The sequence below is a fragment of the Staurois parvus genome, unplaced genomic scaffold, assembly GCF_062004578.1.
Source record: "Staurois parvus isolate SC_StPar_1 unplaced genomic scaffold, SC_StPar_1.0 ptg001328l, whole genome shotgun sequence".
In the NCBI taxonomy this organism is placed as follows: domain Eukaryota; kingdom Metazoa; phylum Chordata; class Amphibia; order Anura; family Ranidae; genus Staurois; species Staurois parvus.
In genome coordinates, this window is record NW_028319124.1 from 6,120,096 (window position 1) to 6,134,873 (window position 14,778).

General features: G+C 44.1%; 1 protein-coding gene across 5 annotated transcripts in view; it reads left to right on the plus strand.

Annotated features, from left to right (window-relative positions):
- Window positions 1–13,896, plus strand: part of NSD3 (nuclear receptor binding SET domain protein 3) — a 192,758-nt gene extending 178,862 nt beyond the window's left edge. For all 5 annotated transcript variants that reach the window (XM_089661313.1, XM_089661314.1, XM_089661315.1 and 2 more), the window contains one exon: window positions 8,215–13,896. In XM_089661313.1, the coding sequence (XP_089517439.1) occupies window positions 8,215–8,453 (239 nt within the window). In that variant the 3' untranslated portion in view covers window positions 8,454–13,896. The remainder of the gene's footprint in view (window positions 1–8,214) is intronic.
- The last annotated feature ends 882 nt before the right edge of the window (window positions 13,897–14,778 follow it).

Here is a 14,778-nt window from a genome sequence, read left to right on the forward strand (position 1 = left end):
GGATTCACTTTGCGGAGAATGCGGAAAGGACCGACAAAACGGGGAGCTAGTTTGGGTGTGGGCACCCGAAGATTGAGGTTGCGAGTAGACAACCACACCCGATCGCCGACCTGGTATGAAGGAGCGGGCAACCGTCTGCGATCAGCCTGGAACTTCTGGCGCTGAGCTGAGTCCCTCAAGGCCCTCTGGATCTGCCCCCATGATGAACGCAGGACAGCAAGATGGTTCTCCACAGCCGGAATGTCCTGTGGTGAGAACCTCTCAGGTAATACCGCGGGTTGGAACCCATAGTTGGCCATGAAGGGAGACATCCCGGAGGAAGAGTTGACTGCCGAGTTCCTGGCAAACTCTGCCCACGGCAGGAGATCGGCCCAATCGTCCTGATGGTCTGAAATATAACACCGAAGGAATTGTTCTAAGGCCTAATTGGAACGCTCCGCAGCCCCATTGGACTGCGGGTGGTAGGCTGAAGAAAAGGAGAGACTAATACCCAACTGGGAGCAGAAGGCGCGCCAGAATCTGGACACGAACTGACTCCCGCGGTCTGAGACAATCACCTTAGGTAACCCATGCAGGCGAAAAATCTCCCTGGAAAAGACCGTGGCCAGTTCTTGCGCTGTGGGTAATTTCCTGAGTGGAATGCAATGGCACATCTTGGAAAACCGATCAACGATCATGAGGATGACCGTATGACCCCGAGACACCGGGAGGTCTACAATAAAGTCCATCCCTAGATGTGACCAAGGACGCTCCCCATTGGGAATGGGTTGCAGAAGACCCAAAGGGAGATGCCGTGGAGACTTATTCTGGGCACAGATCGAACATGCCGCTACATAAAAGGCAATGTCGGCACGGAGGGTTGGCCACCAGAATAAGCGAGAGATGACCCAACACAGCTGGTTCTTCCCCGGATGCCCGGCAGTTTTGGCGTTATGGTAGGTACGCAGCAGGCGGGTGCGCAATCCCTCGGGTACGAAACATCTACCCTCCGGCTTCCCGGGAGGAGCATCAGTTTGAGCCGCCAAAATCTGCTCCCCAAGGGGAGAGGTCGGACTGGTGCGAATGGCAGCCAGGATCTGATCTGGAGGTATAAGTGAGATTGGCTCAGAGTCCTCCCTGGACAACTCAGAGTAATGCCGTGACAACGCATCAGCCCTGACATTCTTGGAACCAGGCAAATATGAAACCACATAGTTGAAGCGTGACAAGAACAGAGCCCATCTGGCCTGGCGGGGTGTCAATCTCTTGGCCTCCGAAAGATAAGTCAGGTTCTTGTGATCGGTAAGAATGAGGACCGGAACCGCGGAACCCTCGAGCAGGTGCCTCCATTCCTTGAGAGCCAGAATGATGACCAACAACTCCCGATCTCCAATCTGGTAGTTGCACTCAGCCGAGGAAAGCTTCCTGGAGTAGAACCCGCAGGGAAGTAGGGGTCCATCGGGCGACCGACACTGAGACAGGAGAGCCCCTACTCCCGTCTCGGAAGCATCAACTTCGAGGACGAAGGGCAACCCAGGATTGGGATGCGAAAGAATCGGAGCCGAAGCAAAGGCAGCTTTCAGAGCCTCGAAAGCTATGATGGCCTCGGATGGCCACTCGTGAGGGTTACTCCCCTTCTTGGTTAGGTCAGAGAGAGGCTTTGCCAATGTGGAGAAGTTCCTGATGAACTTCCGATAGTAGTTGGCAAAACCCAGAAAGCGCTGAATGGGCCGAAGACCATTGGGACGAGGCCACTGCAGAACCGCCGCAACCTTCTGAGGGTCCATGGAAAATCCCTCCGCGGAAATTATGTAGCCCAAAAAGGCAACCTGGGATCGATGGAACTCGCACTTCTCGAGTTTACAAAAGAGTCCGTTCTCACGCAATCGTTGCAGCACCTGCTTGACATCCTGGACATGGGACTCCATGGAGGTAGAGTAAACCAAGATGTCATCCAGGTAAACCACTACGCACTGCTGCAACAAATCACGAAGGACATCGTTTATGAATTCCTGAAAAACCGCGGGCGCGTTACACAATCCGAAGGGCATCACCAGGTATTCGTAGTGCCCAGTTCTGGTGTTAAACGCGGTCTTCCACTCATCCCCCTGTCTGATCCGTACGAGGTTGTACGCCGCCCTAAGGTCGAGTTTGGTAAAGACTGTTGCTCCCTTAAGGCGGTCGAACAACTCAGAAATCAAAGGAATTGGATATGCATTTTTAATGGTAATCCGATTGAGACCCCTATAATCGATGCAGGGCCTCAATTCCTCACCTTTCTTCTTTACGAAAAAAAAACCCGCTCCTGCTGGGGAAGTAGACTTACGAATGTGCCCCCGGGAAAGCGCATCCACAACGTACTCCTCCATGGCCTTATTCTCCGCAACCGAGAGAGGGTACACCCTGCCACGTGGAGGAGTGGCCCCGGGTTGCAAGGATATGGCGCAGTCGTAAGGACGATGCGGTGGTAAGGTATCAGCGCGTACCTTATCAAACACGTCCCGGTACTCCCCATAGTCGGTGGGCAATGCAGAGTCCGAGGAGGCACACAATACCTTAACCGGCCCCCGGATGCACCCGGCCCCACACTGTGGAGACCATGAGAGAATCTCGGCTGTTTGCCAATTGAAGGTTGGATTGTGCCTCTGGAGCCAGGGATACCCCAAAACCACCGAATAGTGTGGGGAAGAAATCACCTGAAAACAGGCCAACTCCCTGTGAACAGCCCCAATGGCTACCTCTATTGGCAGAGTCTCGTGGGTAACCTGCGGCGGTTGCAGGGACCTGCCATCTATTGCTTCGAGAACCAATGGGGCAGCACGAGCCTGCAGGGGAATGGAATGCTGTGCAGCAAACGAGCTGTCCAAGAACAACCCACCGGCCCCAGAGTCTACCAACGCCTGGGCCGTCACCGAGCCCCCCGTCCAAGAAAGGACCACGGTGATCAGTGGCTTATCCTTGCGGAACGCCGGGGACGAGGAAACTCCACCCAAGATCTGTCCCCGACATGATCTCAGGTGCGAGCATTTCCCGGACGGACCGGACAAGACTGCCGAAAGTGCCCACCGAGGCCACAGTACAGGCAGTGACCCTCCCGACGCTGAGCGGCCCGCTCCCCCTCGGAAAGGCGAGCAAACCCCAGCTGCATGGGTTCCCCACCAGACAAGCTATCCCCAGGAGGTGTGGGAGGAGAGGGAGGAACGGGTGGGACAGAAAACGCAGGTGCCAGTCGATTGGAAGGCCTCCGCAGGCGTTCCTTGAGTGAAGGCCTCTCCCTGAGCCTGGTGTCAATCAGGATCAGGAAAGAGATGAGCTCCTCCAACACCACAGGCAGTTCCTTAGCTGCAATCTTGTCCTTCAATGTGTCAGAAAGACCAAGGGAAAACGCAGCCACCAGAGCCTCATTGTTCCAACCGACCTCTGCCGCCAGGGTACGAAACTCTATAGCGTACTCGGCCACGGTCCGTGAACCCTGATGCATGGTCATGAGCAGCTTGGCCGCCGAGGCGGAACGAGCTGGTACGTCGAATACCCTACGGAAGGCATCGACAAAACCGGAAAAATCTTGAATCACCGGGTCGTTCCTCTCCCATAAGGGATTTGCCCAGGCCAAGGCCTTGTCTAAGAGTAGTGAAATTAGGAACCCACCTTTGACCTCTCAGACGGAAAGGCGTGGGGTATTAATTCAAAATAAATACCCACCTGGTTGAGGAACCCACGACACTGACTCGGCTCACCCCCAAAGCGCTGTGGAAGAGGGGCAGAACCAGTCATACCTCTGGGCGCCGCTGATGCAGCCGTCGAGGTGGTGGATGCAATAGGCGGAGAAGGAGCGGGAGAGACCACCGGAGCGACTACCGGCCTAATAGCACCAGGAGCAAGGTGTGCAGTGCGTGCAAGCAGAGTTTGCAACGCCTGAGCGAACTGATCCAGCAGGTGATCCTGTTGATCGAGTCTGGCGACTAGCATTGGGAGCGAAGGCGTGCCTGCACCGTCAGGGTTCATGGCACTTGTGTAATGTCAGGGCAGGAGCTGAGGAACGGACAGGCAGGCCTAACAATGTAACACACTGGCTGACGACAACCACCACCCACAGACCGAAGTCCCTCAGGGTGCGGAGTCCCAGGCTGCCCTTCACCAGGGCCCCTGATGGTGGGGATGGACTTGACGCAGCCAGGAACCAGGTCGCGGCCCCCGAGACACCTCAGCTACGGTAATGGCCGCCGCCAATGGCGTGTAGCTGGTGGAAGAGACAAAAGAGTAGTCAGACAAGCCGGGGTCAACAACAACAGGACAAAACAGTACAGGACAGCAGACGAGAATCACAGGTCACGAGCCGGGTTCAGCAACAGAGGGTCAGATCAAAGGAGAATACAAAGAATAGTCAAGTCACAAGCCGAATAGATACCAGGAGAGTCACGAGAGTCAGAACAGAGTAATAGCAACACAAAGACACAAGACACAAGTGCAAAGAGCATGTGCGGGCCACAGGCTTATATGTCATCAGCCACACCCCTCTGGGGGATGGACCACAGAAACCTGAAGGCATAAAAGGATTCCCATCATGCACAGCAGAATCCAAGATGGACGCCAGCACATGGAGTAACATAACCTCAGGGAAAAGGTAGGACCTTGACAATCTGCTATAGGGTGATGGGGAAGCGGTTAAATAAGTTTTAATAAACCTTGAATAATGGTCCAGGTGTTTGTGCCACTTGTGTGCTTTTTTCCAGTTTTGATGATCTCCCAATCTGAGGAGGGCTGCATCACCAGGATTTTATCCTAAGGTTATCCACACATTTGATTCCCTGGCTTCTTCCTGGTATTGACCCCTTTTGAGGCTCTGGAGAGTTAGTGCTTTCTTTCTATACATCAGTTGGGACTATTATCTCTGATTATAACTGTCCTGCTGTTGGACAATTTTACACTGCTGTATTTTCTAAAGTGGCTTAAATCCTAATGCAAGTTTGATAGAAATTTTCCTGCAGCCGGACAGTTTTGCATCTGTGAGAACAGAACTGGGGCAGCCACAGCAAATTACTAGCTAATTTCTATCTGCAAGTCAACTTGGGCCTATTAGCTTTTAATGTAAACATGCGTCACTGCTAAAAGTACTTTATAAAAGCCTTTATTTCAAGTTGAAATTTTTCAGACTGGGGTGTTGTTGCTGTAGGTAAGTCATGCTAAATGTAACAGTTTCAACATCATTGTTGAGACTGCCTGTAAAAGAAATTGGTCTTCATGGTCCCAGCAAACACTAATCTTTATTTCTCTATTGCCCTGTTATAGTAGTGATTTTTAGCAGCCTCACGTAAAATGTCTCCAGTCTATGGCTGTGCCCTAAAGGATGTCCCCAGTCTCCAACAACTCCTTTAATAGTTCACATTCTCTGACAATTTCCTGCAGCTTGTCCAAAGTCTCTGACCATCTTGTGTATTATATCCACAGTCTCTGATCAACTCCTAAGTCATGTCCGCAGTCTCTGACCATCTCTGATTGAATATTCACTGAATTTTATGTGCAGCCCTTTAGTGATGTCGGGGGTCGCACTTGAGGCCCCTCATATCTAGACATTTGACCACCACTGCTTTAAGTTGGCCTAAAGCACATTATAAAGGATTTGTGTATTTTCAATGTTGTCATGAAAAGACCTTTTTTTTTTTCTTTTCTGCCATGATACATGTTCTCCAAAGCAGAGCCTAGCTTTCCATGCCTTTTCTTTGTCAGTAGCTTGCCTATTTGTCCTAATGCATAAAATTTAGGAAGACCGATCCCCAGCTGGATAGGCACCCCTCTCCTGGGGGTATGCCATCTGGCTGGAGACCTTTGTTGGCCTGCTTTATGGAGGAATTTGGGTGAGTGGATATTTGGAAGTTGAGACACCTAACGGACTTGACCGTTTCGTGCTTTTCCAACTCTCACTCGTCCCTGTCCAGGATTGACCTTTGCCTGGGTAATACGGCTGCTCATGCTTGGGTTTCAGATGTGGCTTATGCGCCCTGTGGTATTTCAGACCACTCCCCATTGATAGCTAAGGTAAAGGCTAGACCGGCTTCCACTCTTAAGCGCGCCCCCTGGAAGATGAATGCATTATGGCTTTAATTCATTACTATTCACGACCGTATAGAATCTCACATCATTGACTTCTTTCTTTCGAGATAATGCCCCTGAAGTTAATGAATTGGATCGTTGGGATGCATTCAAATGTTTTTTAAGGGGTCTGTTTATATTGGAAATAACAGCTATTAAGAACAATAATTCATTACAGGAATCCCATTTGTCTCAACTAGTACAGAGATTGGAGAATAAATACATCGCAAATCCATCTGACACTGTTAAAGAGGAGTGGCTGTCTGCACAGGATGCTGTGGCCCATTTGGCATCCTCCTCAGCTGAAAAACGGCACTTCTTTAGGAAGCAGGCCTTCTACGAGGAGGGGGAGCATACCAGTCGCTTCCTAACTAAATAGGTGATTGCGCGATCTACACCCCACCCATAGCAGCCCATCATTCTCACTACTTTGAATACCCCAGACACCGTGCTGGCCGAGCCAGTTAATTTTTACTCTGCTTTGTACCACTCTAAAATGCAGTACGCAAGTGTATGATCCAAACGCACACGTTCCTGCGTTAAAAATGGCTGTGTGTATAAGTGGGTGCTGCAGTGACCGTCGGCTGGAACCGAACAAAATCAGCAAGGAAAAAATGTCAGCAGCACACCGAGGATCACCAATATGGGTCCAAAGGTTTTAATAAACCATCACATAGTTACAGCAAGGCAACGTTTCGGAGTCTTTGTAGGACCCCTTCATCAGTCACATGCCTGATGCAGGGGTCCTGCGAGACTCCGAAACGTTGCCTTGCTGTAACTATGTGATGGTTTATTAAAACCTTTGGACCCATATTGGTAATCCTCGGTGTGCTGGTGAAATTTTTTCCTCCACTCTAAGATGCTGTACACATATAATGATCTTATATTTACAAACTATTACTCTCCCGAGCCTAACCACTGTGCAGAAGATGCGTCTAGACGCTCCTATTTCTATTGAGGAATTGCAGGAGGCAGTTGGTGAGTTTCAGCCAGTAAAGCACCATGGGAAGATGGGATCCCTATAGAGATCTATAGACAATATGCTACTGTTATTTTGCCCCTCCTACTTATAACTAATGTTATATGCAGATGATATGTGTTTGATGCTAGCTGGCACAGAAATCTTGGTGAAAGCAGCTATGTCTGTAATTACAGAGTTTGGTAACTACTCAGGATTAACAATGAACTGATCCAAGTCAACTTTAATGCCTTTAGAGGGTACAGTTAATCCGGGACTGTCCTCCTTCTGCCCCGTTCAGCCCCTTGTGCTTTATTTCAGGCACGTAGAGCAGTTTTACTTCACTAGACAAACCCTTCCCCTCCCACACATAGAGAATGGATAACATCCTTGGGAACTGTTCTTAGATATGAATGGATTATTTATCAACATAGAGGCTGTGCTTATAAATTTTTAAAAGTATGGGATGGGTGGTTGGATATTTCCGGGTTGGCGGGTTGGATAAATTGCTACGGTAACATATTGTCACTTTGTAATATATGCTGTTAATAATGTGAGGTCTGTCTGTGGTATTGAAAACATTATGGGCTAATTAGTGTTATGTGGATGATCTTGTCACATGTCGATGGTGGAGGTGCAGAGTATAAGGAGCGGAATGCCTTTTACTGTATTCATATTGTCATACTTGTGACTGTGAAGTCTTGATAAGGGTTGTTTATGATTGTTTGGCATGTGGTTCTGGAACTTATGCCATGTAAGTTTGTGCAAACTTAATAAAGCTTTCTTTTGACAAAAAATATTTAGGAAGATTTACCCCCTGTACTCCTCAATGGGATTTGCCTCTAAGTTTGGGTTCCCCATGTTTTGAACAAGAATCGCCTAACTGTTGGCGAATTGAACCAGAGCAGATTTACCCATGACTGCTTGTGAATTGTTACAAAGTTGCAGTTTTATAGTCTAATCATTGAGGTAGAGAAGACTGAGGCAATGATTCCTCCTACCTGCAGCAGACTGATGGCATACTGTAATTTCTTCTGAAGGCAACGCCACTGAACTAGAGCTAATACTTTTTCGCTAAAAATTGCAGTCTTTTTGAAAAAATATACTGTTGGTGTTTATAGCAAAATGTCAGAAATGTATTCATGAAGTCTGTTTGCTTGCTGCAATGATTCTCCTCTCTTTTTCAGGTAAATGGGACTGCCCGTGGCACCAGTGTGACAAATGCGGATCCTCCTCTTCATCCTTCTGTGAATTCTGCCCTTCGTCTTTCTGCAAAGAGCATGAGAAAGGAGAGTTGACAATCTCATCCCTGGAAGGGAGACTGTGCTGCTCTGAGCATGACCCCAAGCGCCCACTGGCATACGGAGAGAAGAAATTTAAATTTAAAATTGAGCGTGAGGATTCTTCATTCCCATCAGAGTTTTAAAAGAGATGATGCACTTCAGATCGAAACCTCTTCTTGTTCGTACAGTGTAAATTCTCCCCCTCGATACGAGGCGGGGATGCGTAATGTGCACATCGTGTTTTATTGCCAGGATTGAAATGTACATGACCTATTAGTGTCATTTTCATGTTCCTAGAAACTCATCTTTTTTATTATTATTATTTTAATGGTGGAATTGGTCTCCCTCTTTTCCCCACCGTTGTGGTTAGCAAGTTGTATTTATTATATTTATTATATTTTTTATTTTTCATCTGGATGATGAAAAAATAATTGGCTTGGGCAACCAACTTCCCCAGTTTTAGGTATTTTGAAGAAAGAAACAGAAAATTTTCCTTTTTCTAATCATAAACATGTATAAAATTCATGGATCCTGGATAAATTCTAGAATGTTCTTTTAAAAAAACGGTTGCAGCAGGAATTAAAGGCATATGTTAACCTGTCTCTTAAGAGTATATAGGAATTCAACAGATTATAAACCCCTTTGTGTCTCCTGGTGGAATACAAGAGCAGGACATTCAGTGAACGGACGCAATTATGTATACGTAAAAACAGAACAAAGCAACAATGTCTGCCTAACATCTTCATGAAGTGAAGAGGAAAGCACAGAGATCCTTTGTTCCCTGTGACTTTAATGGATATGTTCTTGGCCTGCTATCATTCTCCATCCTTCTGAGACGACCTCTTTGTTAGTGATCAAGACCTAAATGTAATTCATCCGTTAGGAATTGAGGGTAAATAACTGTCCTCTTGCATTGAAATTGGCATCAATACATTAAATCTTTAGAGGACGCTCTTTACCCTTCTGGTACATCACTTGTTAAGTATTAAAGAACAAAGTAAAAACCATCAAACGTCACAATTACTGTTCTTTCAGTGATCCTTCTATAGGAAAAATATCATATTACTATAAAAGGGTTCATGATAGGATGGACAGTGACATTTTCCAGCGACTTCACGTAGTCTTTTTCTAAACTTCTGTAAAAGGACATGAAGGGAATTTCAGCTGTCACTTTATTATAACAGTATGGTCAGTAGTTCTGATTGTGCCTGTACAGTGCTCTAGAACCATCCAAGACTGTTCACTTTATTAAGAGCTGGGAATAAGTGCTTGATTATCATTCCTCACTATGTACAGTCAAATCTAGTGGTGTTATTCCACTGTATCAAAAGCAATTAAAATTGTTGCCATCCACCAACCCACCCTATGTCACAGGTAGAGAATGGATGTAAAAGGGTAGATCTTCGACACTAATGGTCTTGGGTTGTTCACATATTACAGTCCCCATTCTGTGTGATAGTTCTAAATGCACACGATTCCATTCCAAGGTTCTATTTTCGTGTGGCACCATTTGAGACCTATGCTAGCCCTTTATGTTGTCAAACACTTTTGACAGTGGTACAGTTGAATTGCACAAACTACAGTAAAATTGCACAACATGAAATGTACATGCATGAAGATGTATGCACTTCTATGTATGAGCGAGACACTCCTGACCTGGCATTTTAATGATGTATATCCTTGTCTGGACTTGAAATTGTTATTAAGTACAAAATATGTTTATGGTGGTAGTTTCTTTTTACATGTTTTTTTTTCTTTTACATTCTGCTTTAGTTTATAAAGCAGCAATTGTTCTTTGGTTGGTGCAATGATTTTAGCTTACAGTATGGACTATATGAATCGAAGACTATGAGGTCTTTTGAGGTGTAGTAGCTGTCAAAATTGGTATCATCTACTGCAAACATCATACATGATTTGGTTTTTAATACATTGGGGTTTTTTTTCTAGCCATACCTTTCTTCCAATTTTCAAATAGGAATTTTTGTTTTCTCTTTTGTGCTCAGATATGATGCTGAACCATTCTCTGAATACAGTTGTTTTGTGTCCAGGGAGCTAAGGTGACCTGCATCACAGGCTGCTTGATAGGCATGAGGGAAACTTAAACAGTTAAATCAGAAGGATATAGCTGTGTGCTTTAGGAACAATAAAGATGACATCTTCAATATGGTAAATAATTCACCTCTCTATGAAGGTTTTTCTCAATGGAACACGCATAATGGACTCTTACGTAAGAGAAATCTGTCATAAAAGAACATGGAGGTTGTCATTACTGAACGCTCCTATTTAAAAGAGCAAATAGTCAGATAAGGACTTGAGGTTTTCCATAGTGCATACTTGTTCTGGATCAGTGATTTGGAAAATATTGAAGTCGGATGATCAGCATAACAACTGAAACAAGGGAGTTCAGCAATGGCATCCCTGTGTTGCTTTGATGACAGGTTTAGTTTACTTCCTGGCTGGCCCTTATTTCAAAAAGACTAAGACTGGTGGTCTCAAATTTTACAGTTGGGTTATAATGTTTTTGATCACAATAAGGGCTTTGTTTTGTGGTGTTTTTTGGTGACGTGGTCATAGATTTTCACTGCTGAGGCATCTGAAATGACCCCCAAGAGATGGAGCTTGACATAAGAGCTTTGCAGTAGTCAGAATGGCTCAGTATAGATGAGACTGCAGTGTCTGAGCGTGCCAATTGTGCATTCCCTGCTCACTTATATTTCTGTTTGTGGGGATAAGCAACAAAACAGAATTAAGCACAGGCTTCACGTGAGCCTAACATGCAGCTCGTATGTGTGCAAAGCCTCATCGTTACTTATTGCACATGTCATGGTGGGACACAGTAGCAGTAAATGGCCTTGCAGTGCTGTATCTGTTTGCTATTATTTCTTTGAACATACAGTCATGGCCAAAAATACTGGCACCCCTGCGATCCTGTCATATAAGGTACCACTTTGCCCAGAAAATTGTTGCAATTAGAAATAGGGAGCAGCTGGGAAAAGGAACTCTTCCAATCTGAGAGACCTGGAGCAGTTGGCGAAAGAAGATTGGTCCAAAATTCCAGGAGAGAGGTAGAAGAAATTCATTGATGGTTACAGGAAGCGATTGATTTCCAAGGGGTTTGCTACCAAATATTTAATTGAAGGTGCCAATAATTTTGTCCAGTCCATTTTTGTGGTTTTACGTGGAATATGTCAGATTTGACTTTTTTTGTTTCTCCACTTTTGTGTTTTACCAGTGCAAACAAAAGAAATAAACACGAGAATGCCTAAACATTTGTAATTGCATCAATTTTCTGGGCAAATTGGTGCTTTATCTGACAGAAATGCAGGGGTGCCAATATTTTTGACCATAACTCTATGCAGCATGTGACAACGAACAATTCTAGTATAATGGCCAGATATTGGTTTAAAACAGAAAAATCTCAAATCATGAAATAAAACTAAACACTTTCCATGATGCTGATTTGCAGCTTTTTTTTTCTAGAAAAAAACAGAAGCAGCACCTGATGCATCTTGTATGCTAAGGTGTGATGTTCTGTGCTGGAGGACCGGTAACATAAAACCTAAATCCTAATCAGAGACCGAATACACAATTCAGACAAATACTTTTGATCTGATTTACCTACCAAAAGGTTTGTAATATAAATTATTTGTTCTGTTCAGCAGCCTTTTTGACATGCATAGATTTCCAACATGTTATAATCAAGCTGGGTGACACCACTGCACCCTGCGGCCGCTTCCTGTGTTACCTGTCTGCTCACCGGACTGAAAACTAACATCATCATACTGCTGAAGTCTCGTTATACTCCTCTTATAAGCTGCCTAAACCCCCTCACCTCTGCCTTCCAATGCCCAAAAACAGCTTAGATTGACAATCCCTTGGTAATACATTACAACATGATTGGCTTACATCACAGACCCTCCTAATATGTATGATTTCTGACTGTGCAGGGAACTGTGACAAAGTGTCATAAAGATAGATTTTAAACTATTACAGTTAAAAAGGAACTTCACCCTTATCAGAAAAATTGCCTCAAATGTACATTTAGAAATGTTTAGTAATGGCAATCTTCAGACAAATACTTAGAGATAGTTGCAGTCTTTTTTTCTTTGTATACCTTTTGTCCCTCCCCCCCATTCTTCTCACGCTGGCCATATTACTGAAGGGCGGATGAATGCATCTCCCTTTGCTTTCTGGAACTCCGCCTAAAATTCAGGGTGTGCTTCCTGGGACATGACAGGAATGTCCCAGGATGCAGGTGTGAGGCCCTGGTTACATCATCAGTGAAGTAGAAAAACATTAATTGTAAGCAAAAGCAAAAATGGTTTAATGAATGTAAGATGATTTCATAGCAGCATGCAGAGCTGTATGCTGATGTGATTTTTAGTGAAAGGGGCAAAAGATTTGCTTTAATTATTTTTAAACAAATGATTAAAGTTCACCCGTGCTCAGACTATGGATATTAACATTTAACTTAACATGCAGTAATGGAGCTTTAAAAAAAGGCCATCACTGACCTTTGTAGCTGCAGGCACTGGGGAGAAAAGAGACTCTAAAGTTAGGTTTCAGTAAGTGTTTAATGGCTTACAGCACCTGCCATTTGTTTACAATAGAGGACTGTCTGTTCTGACAGAGATATATAAATGGGGAAACGAGCTGTGTTCTCAATGCCTCTGTTATGAAGACTGAAAATTAATTTCTCCACAGTGTCTTGCTTTAAAGTTCTTTTGCTGCTAGTTAGGAAGATGCCATTACCCTAATGCACATAGTCTGGGCACAGGCACACGTTAAGTAGACTAAAAGCTATTTTATATTTGTTTGGTGTTCTGCTTCATGTATCATTGGTTATAAAACCCAGGACCAGTCATGACTTATTCCTGACAGTTGTGAGAAATCGCCTTTGTAGAAAAGATCATATGTTTTAGAAAGCTGATATAGGAGGGAATGCAAACAAGGGAAAGAGGGTTCTGCTGCTGCTTAAGAGAGGACTTCAAAAAGGGGTGACATTACCTAAATGGATCTTCATCAAGAGTACAATTTGAAGTTACCAATAAAAAATCACTTACGTTTTTTTTTTAAGAAGTGAACAATTTACTGAATGAATCAACACAACCTTAATTACAGGGTCTGCCCATACTGTGCCAAACACACACACTTTTGTTTATGGGGAGAAATTAAGAATTTTATATTGTGTTGTCTTGGTTATTATGTGCCAACAAAATATTGTATTAACAATTTAATTGTACAGGTTTTACTGTTCAGATTGTTTGATGTTTAGCAGTGTTACAGTCTTTTTCTTCCTGTATAGTGTCATCCATACCAGTGTCCTTTCCATGAAATCCAGTACATGCTGCTATTTTATATCGTCTACAGATTTTTTGTGTTTTTTGACTGCAGGCTAACTAGATCATAAAGACCTACTAAAATACACTAGTATGTTTTTTTTTTGTTTTCATGTGTTTTTCCACCCACTGAGACTCGCTGGTGTCTAGGTAAAATGCAATTTCTGTTATACATTTTTGTTCTTAAAAAATCAAGACTGAATATTTGTACTTTTTATTACTAAATATACTCAATAGTAAGTCCCTATGTGTTTTTGTTTATTTTCTCTAAATTGACCTAAAATATATATTTCCATTATCAGGCAGTGGTTGTCCAATAAATCTACCATTTCTCATATCTTTTTGGGACTACATAGATGAGATCTGCTAGTTTTTACATATACCTTACTTTGCCCTCAAATGCGTCACACTTGCTGCTTTTGCAAAATTTGAAAATTACATTTAAAAACCCCAAGAACCAAACAATGGTCCAATGATTGTCAAATTTCTCATATAATAGCCCAGTGATAGAAAATCACATGGCTCTAGAGGTATGTTTAAAGTGCATGTTTGTGCAAATGAAAAGAAAAACATGTTTAGCACATTGCTGCAATACATGAACATTTCCCAATCTTTTGTGTCTTCAAAAACATCTCAAGTACAGAAAAGTACCGGCTGATCTGCCTCAGCTCCTAACTCTCTGTAGTGATCTGGCAATGCTGCCTTTGCTACACTGAAATGCCAGTGTTGCTATCTGTGCCTGAGGTCTGCTAGATTAAAGAACCCCCCATATATTATGGATAAACTGTATGTTCACTGCAGTGAAAGAGACTACCTTACAGCATCAATGATAGAGGATCAGAAATGGTAATATAGTGCAAAGATCTCACAAATGGATTTCCAAAATGACGTGAGAAACTGGTAAATGATTCAACCTATTGGCATTAACCCAACACTCCAAATCTTTGCTTGGGTTACAGATTCTCATCAAATTTGAGTGCCGGATCCTTACATGGGCTTATGTTGTCTCTCTTGACCAACAGGGGTCTTCATATATGGTGGTCACTACAGTTCACTTTCTTGCTGGTTTGAATGTAGCTGTTTAAACTGCTTATCAACAGTGACTATAATATACAAACCATAAAAGAAA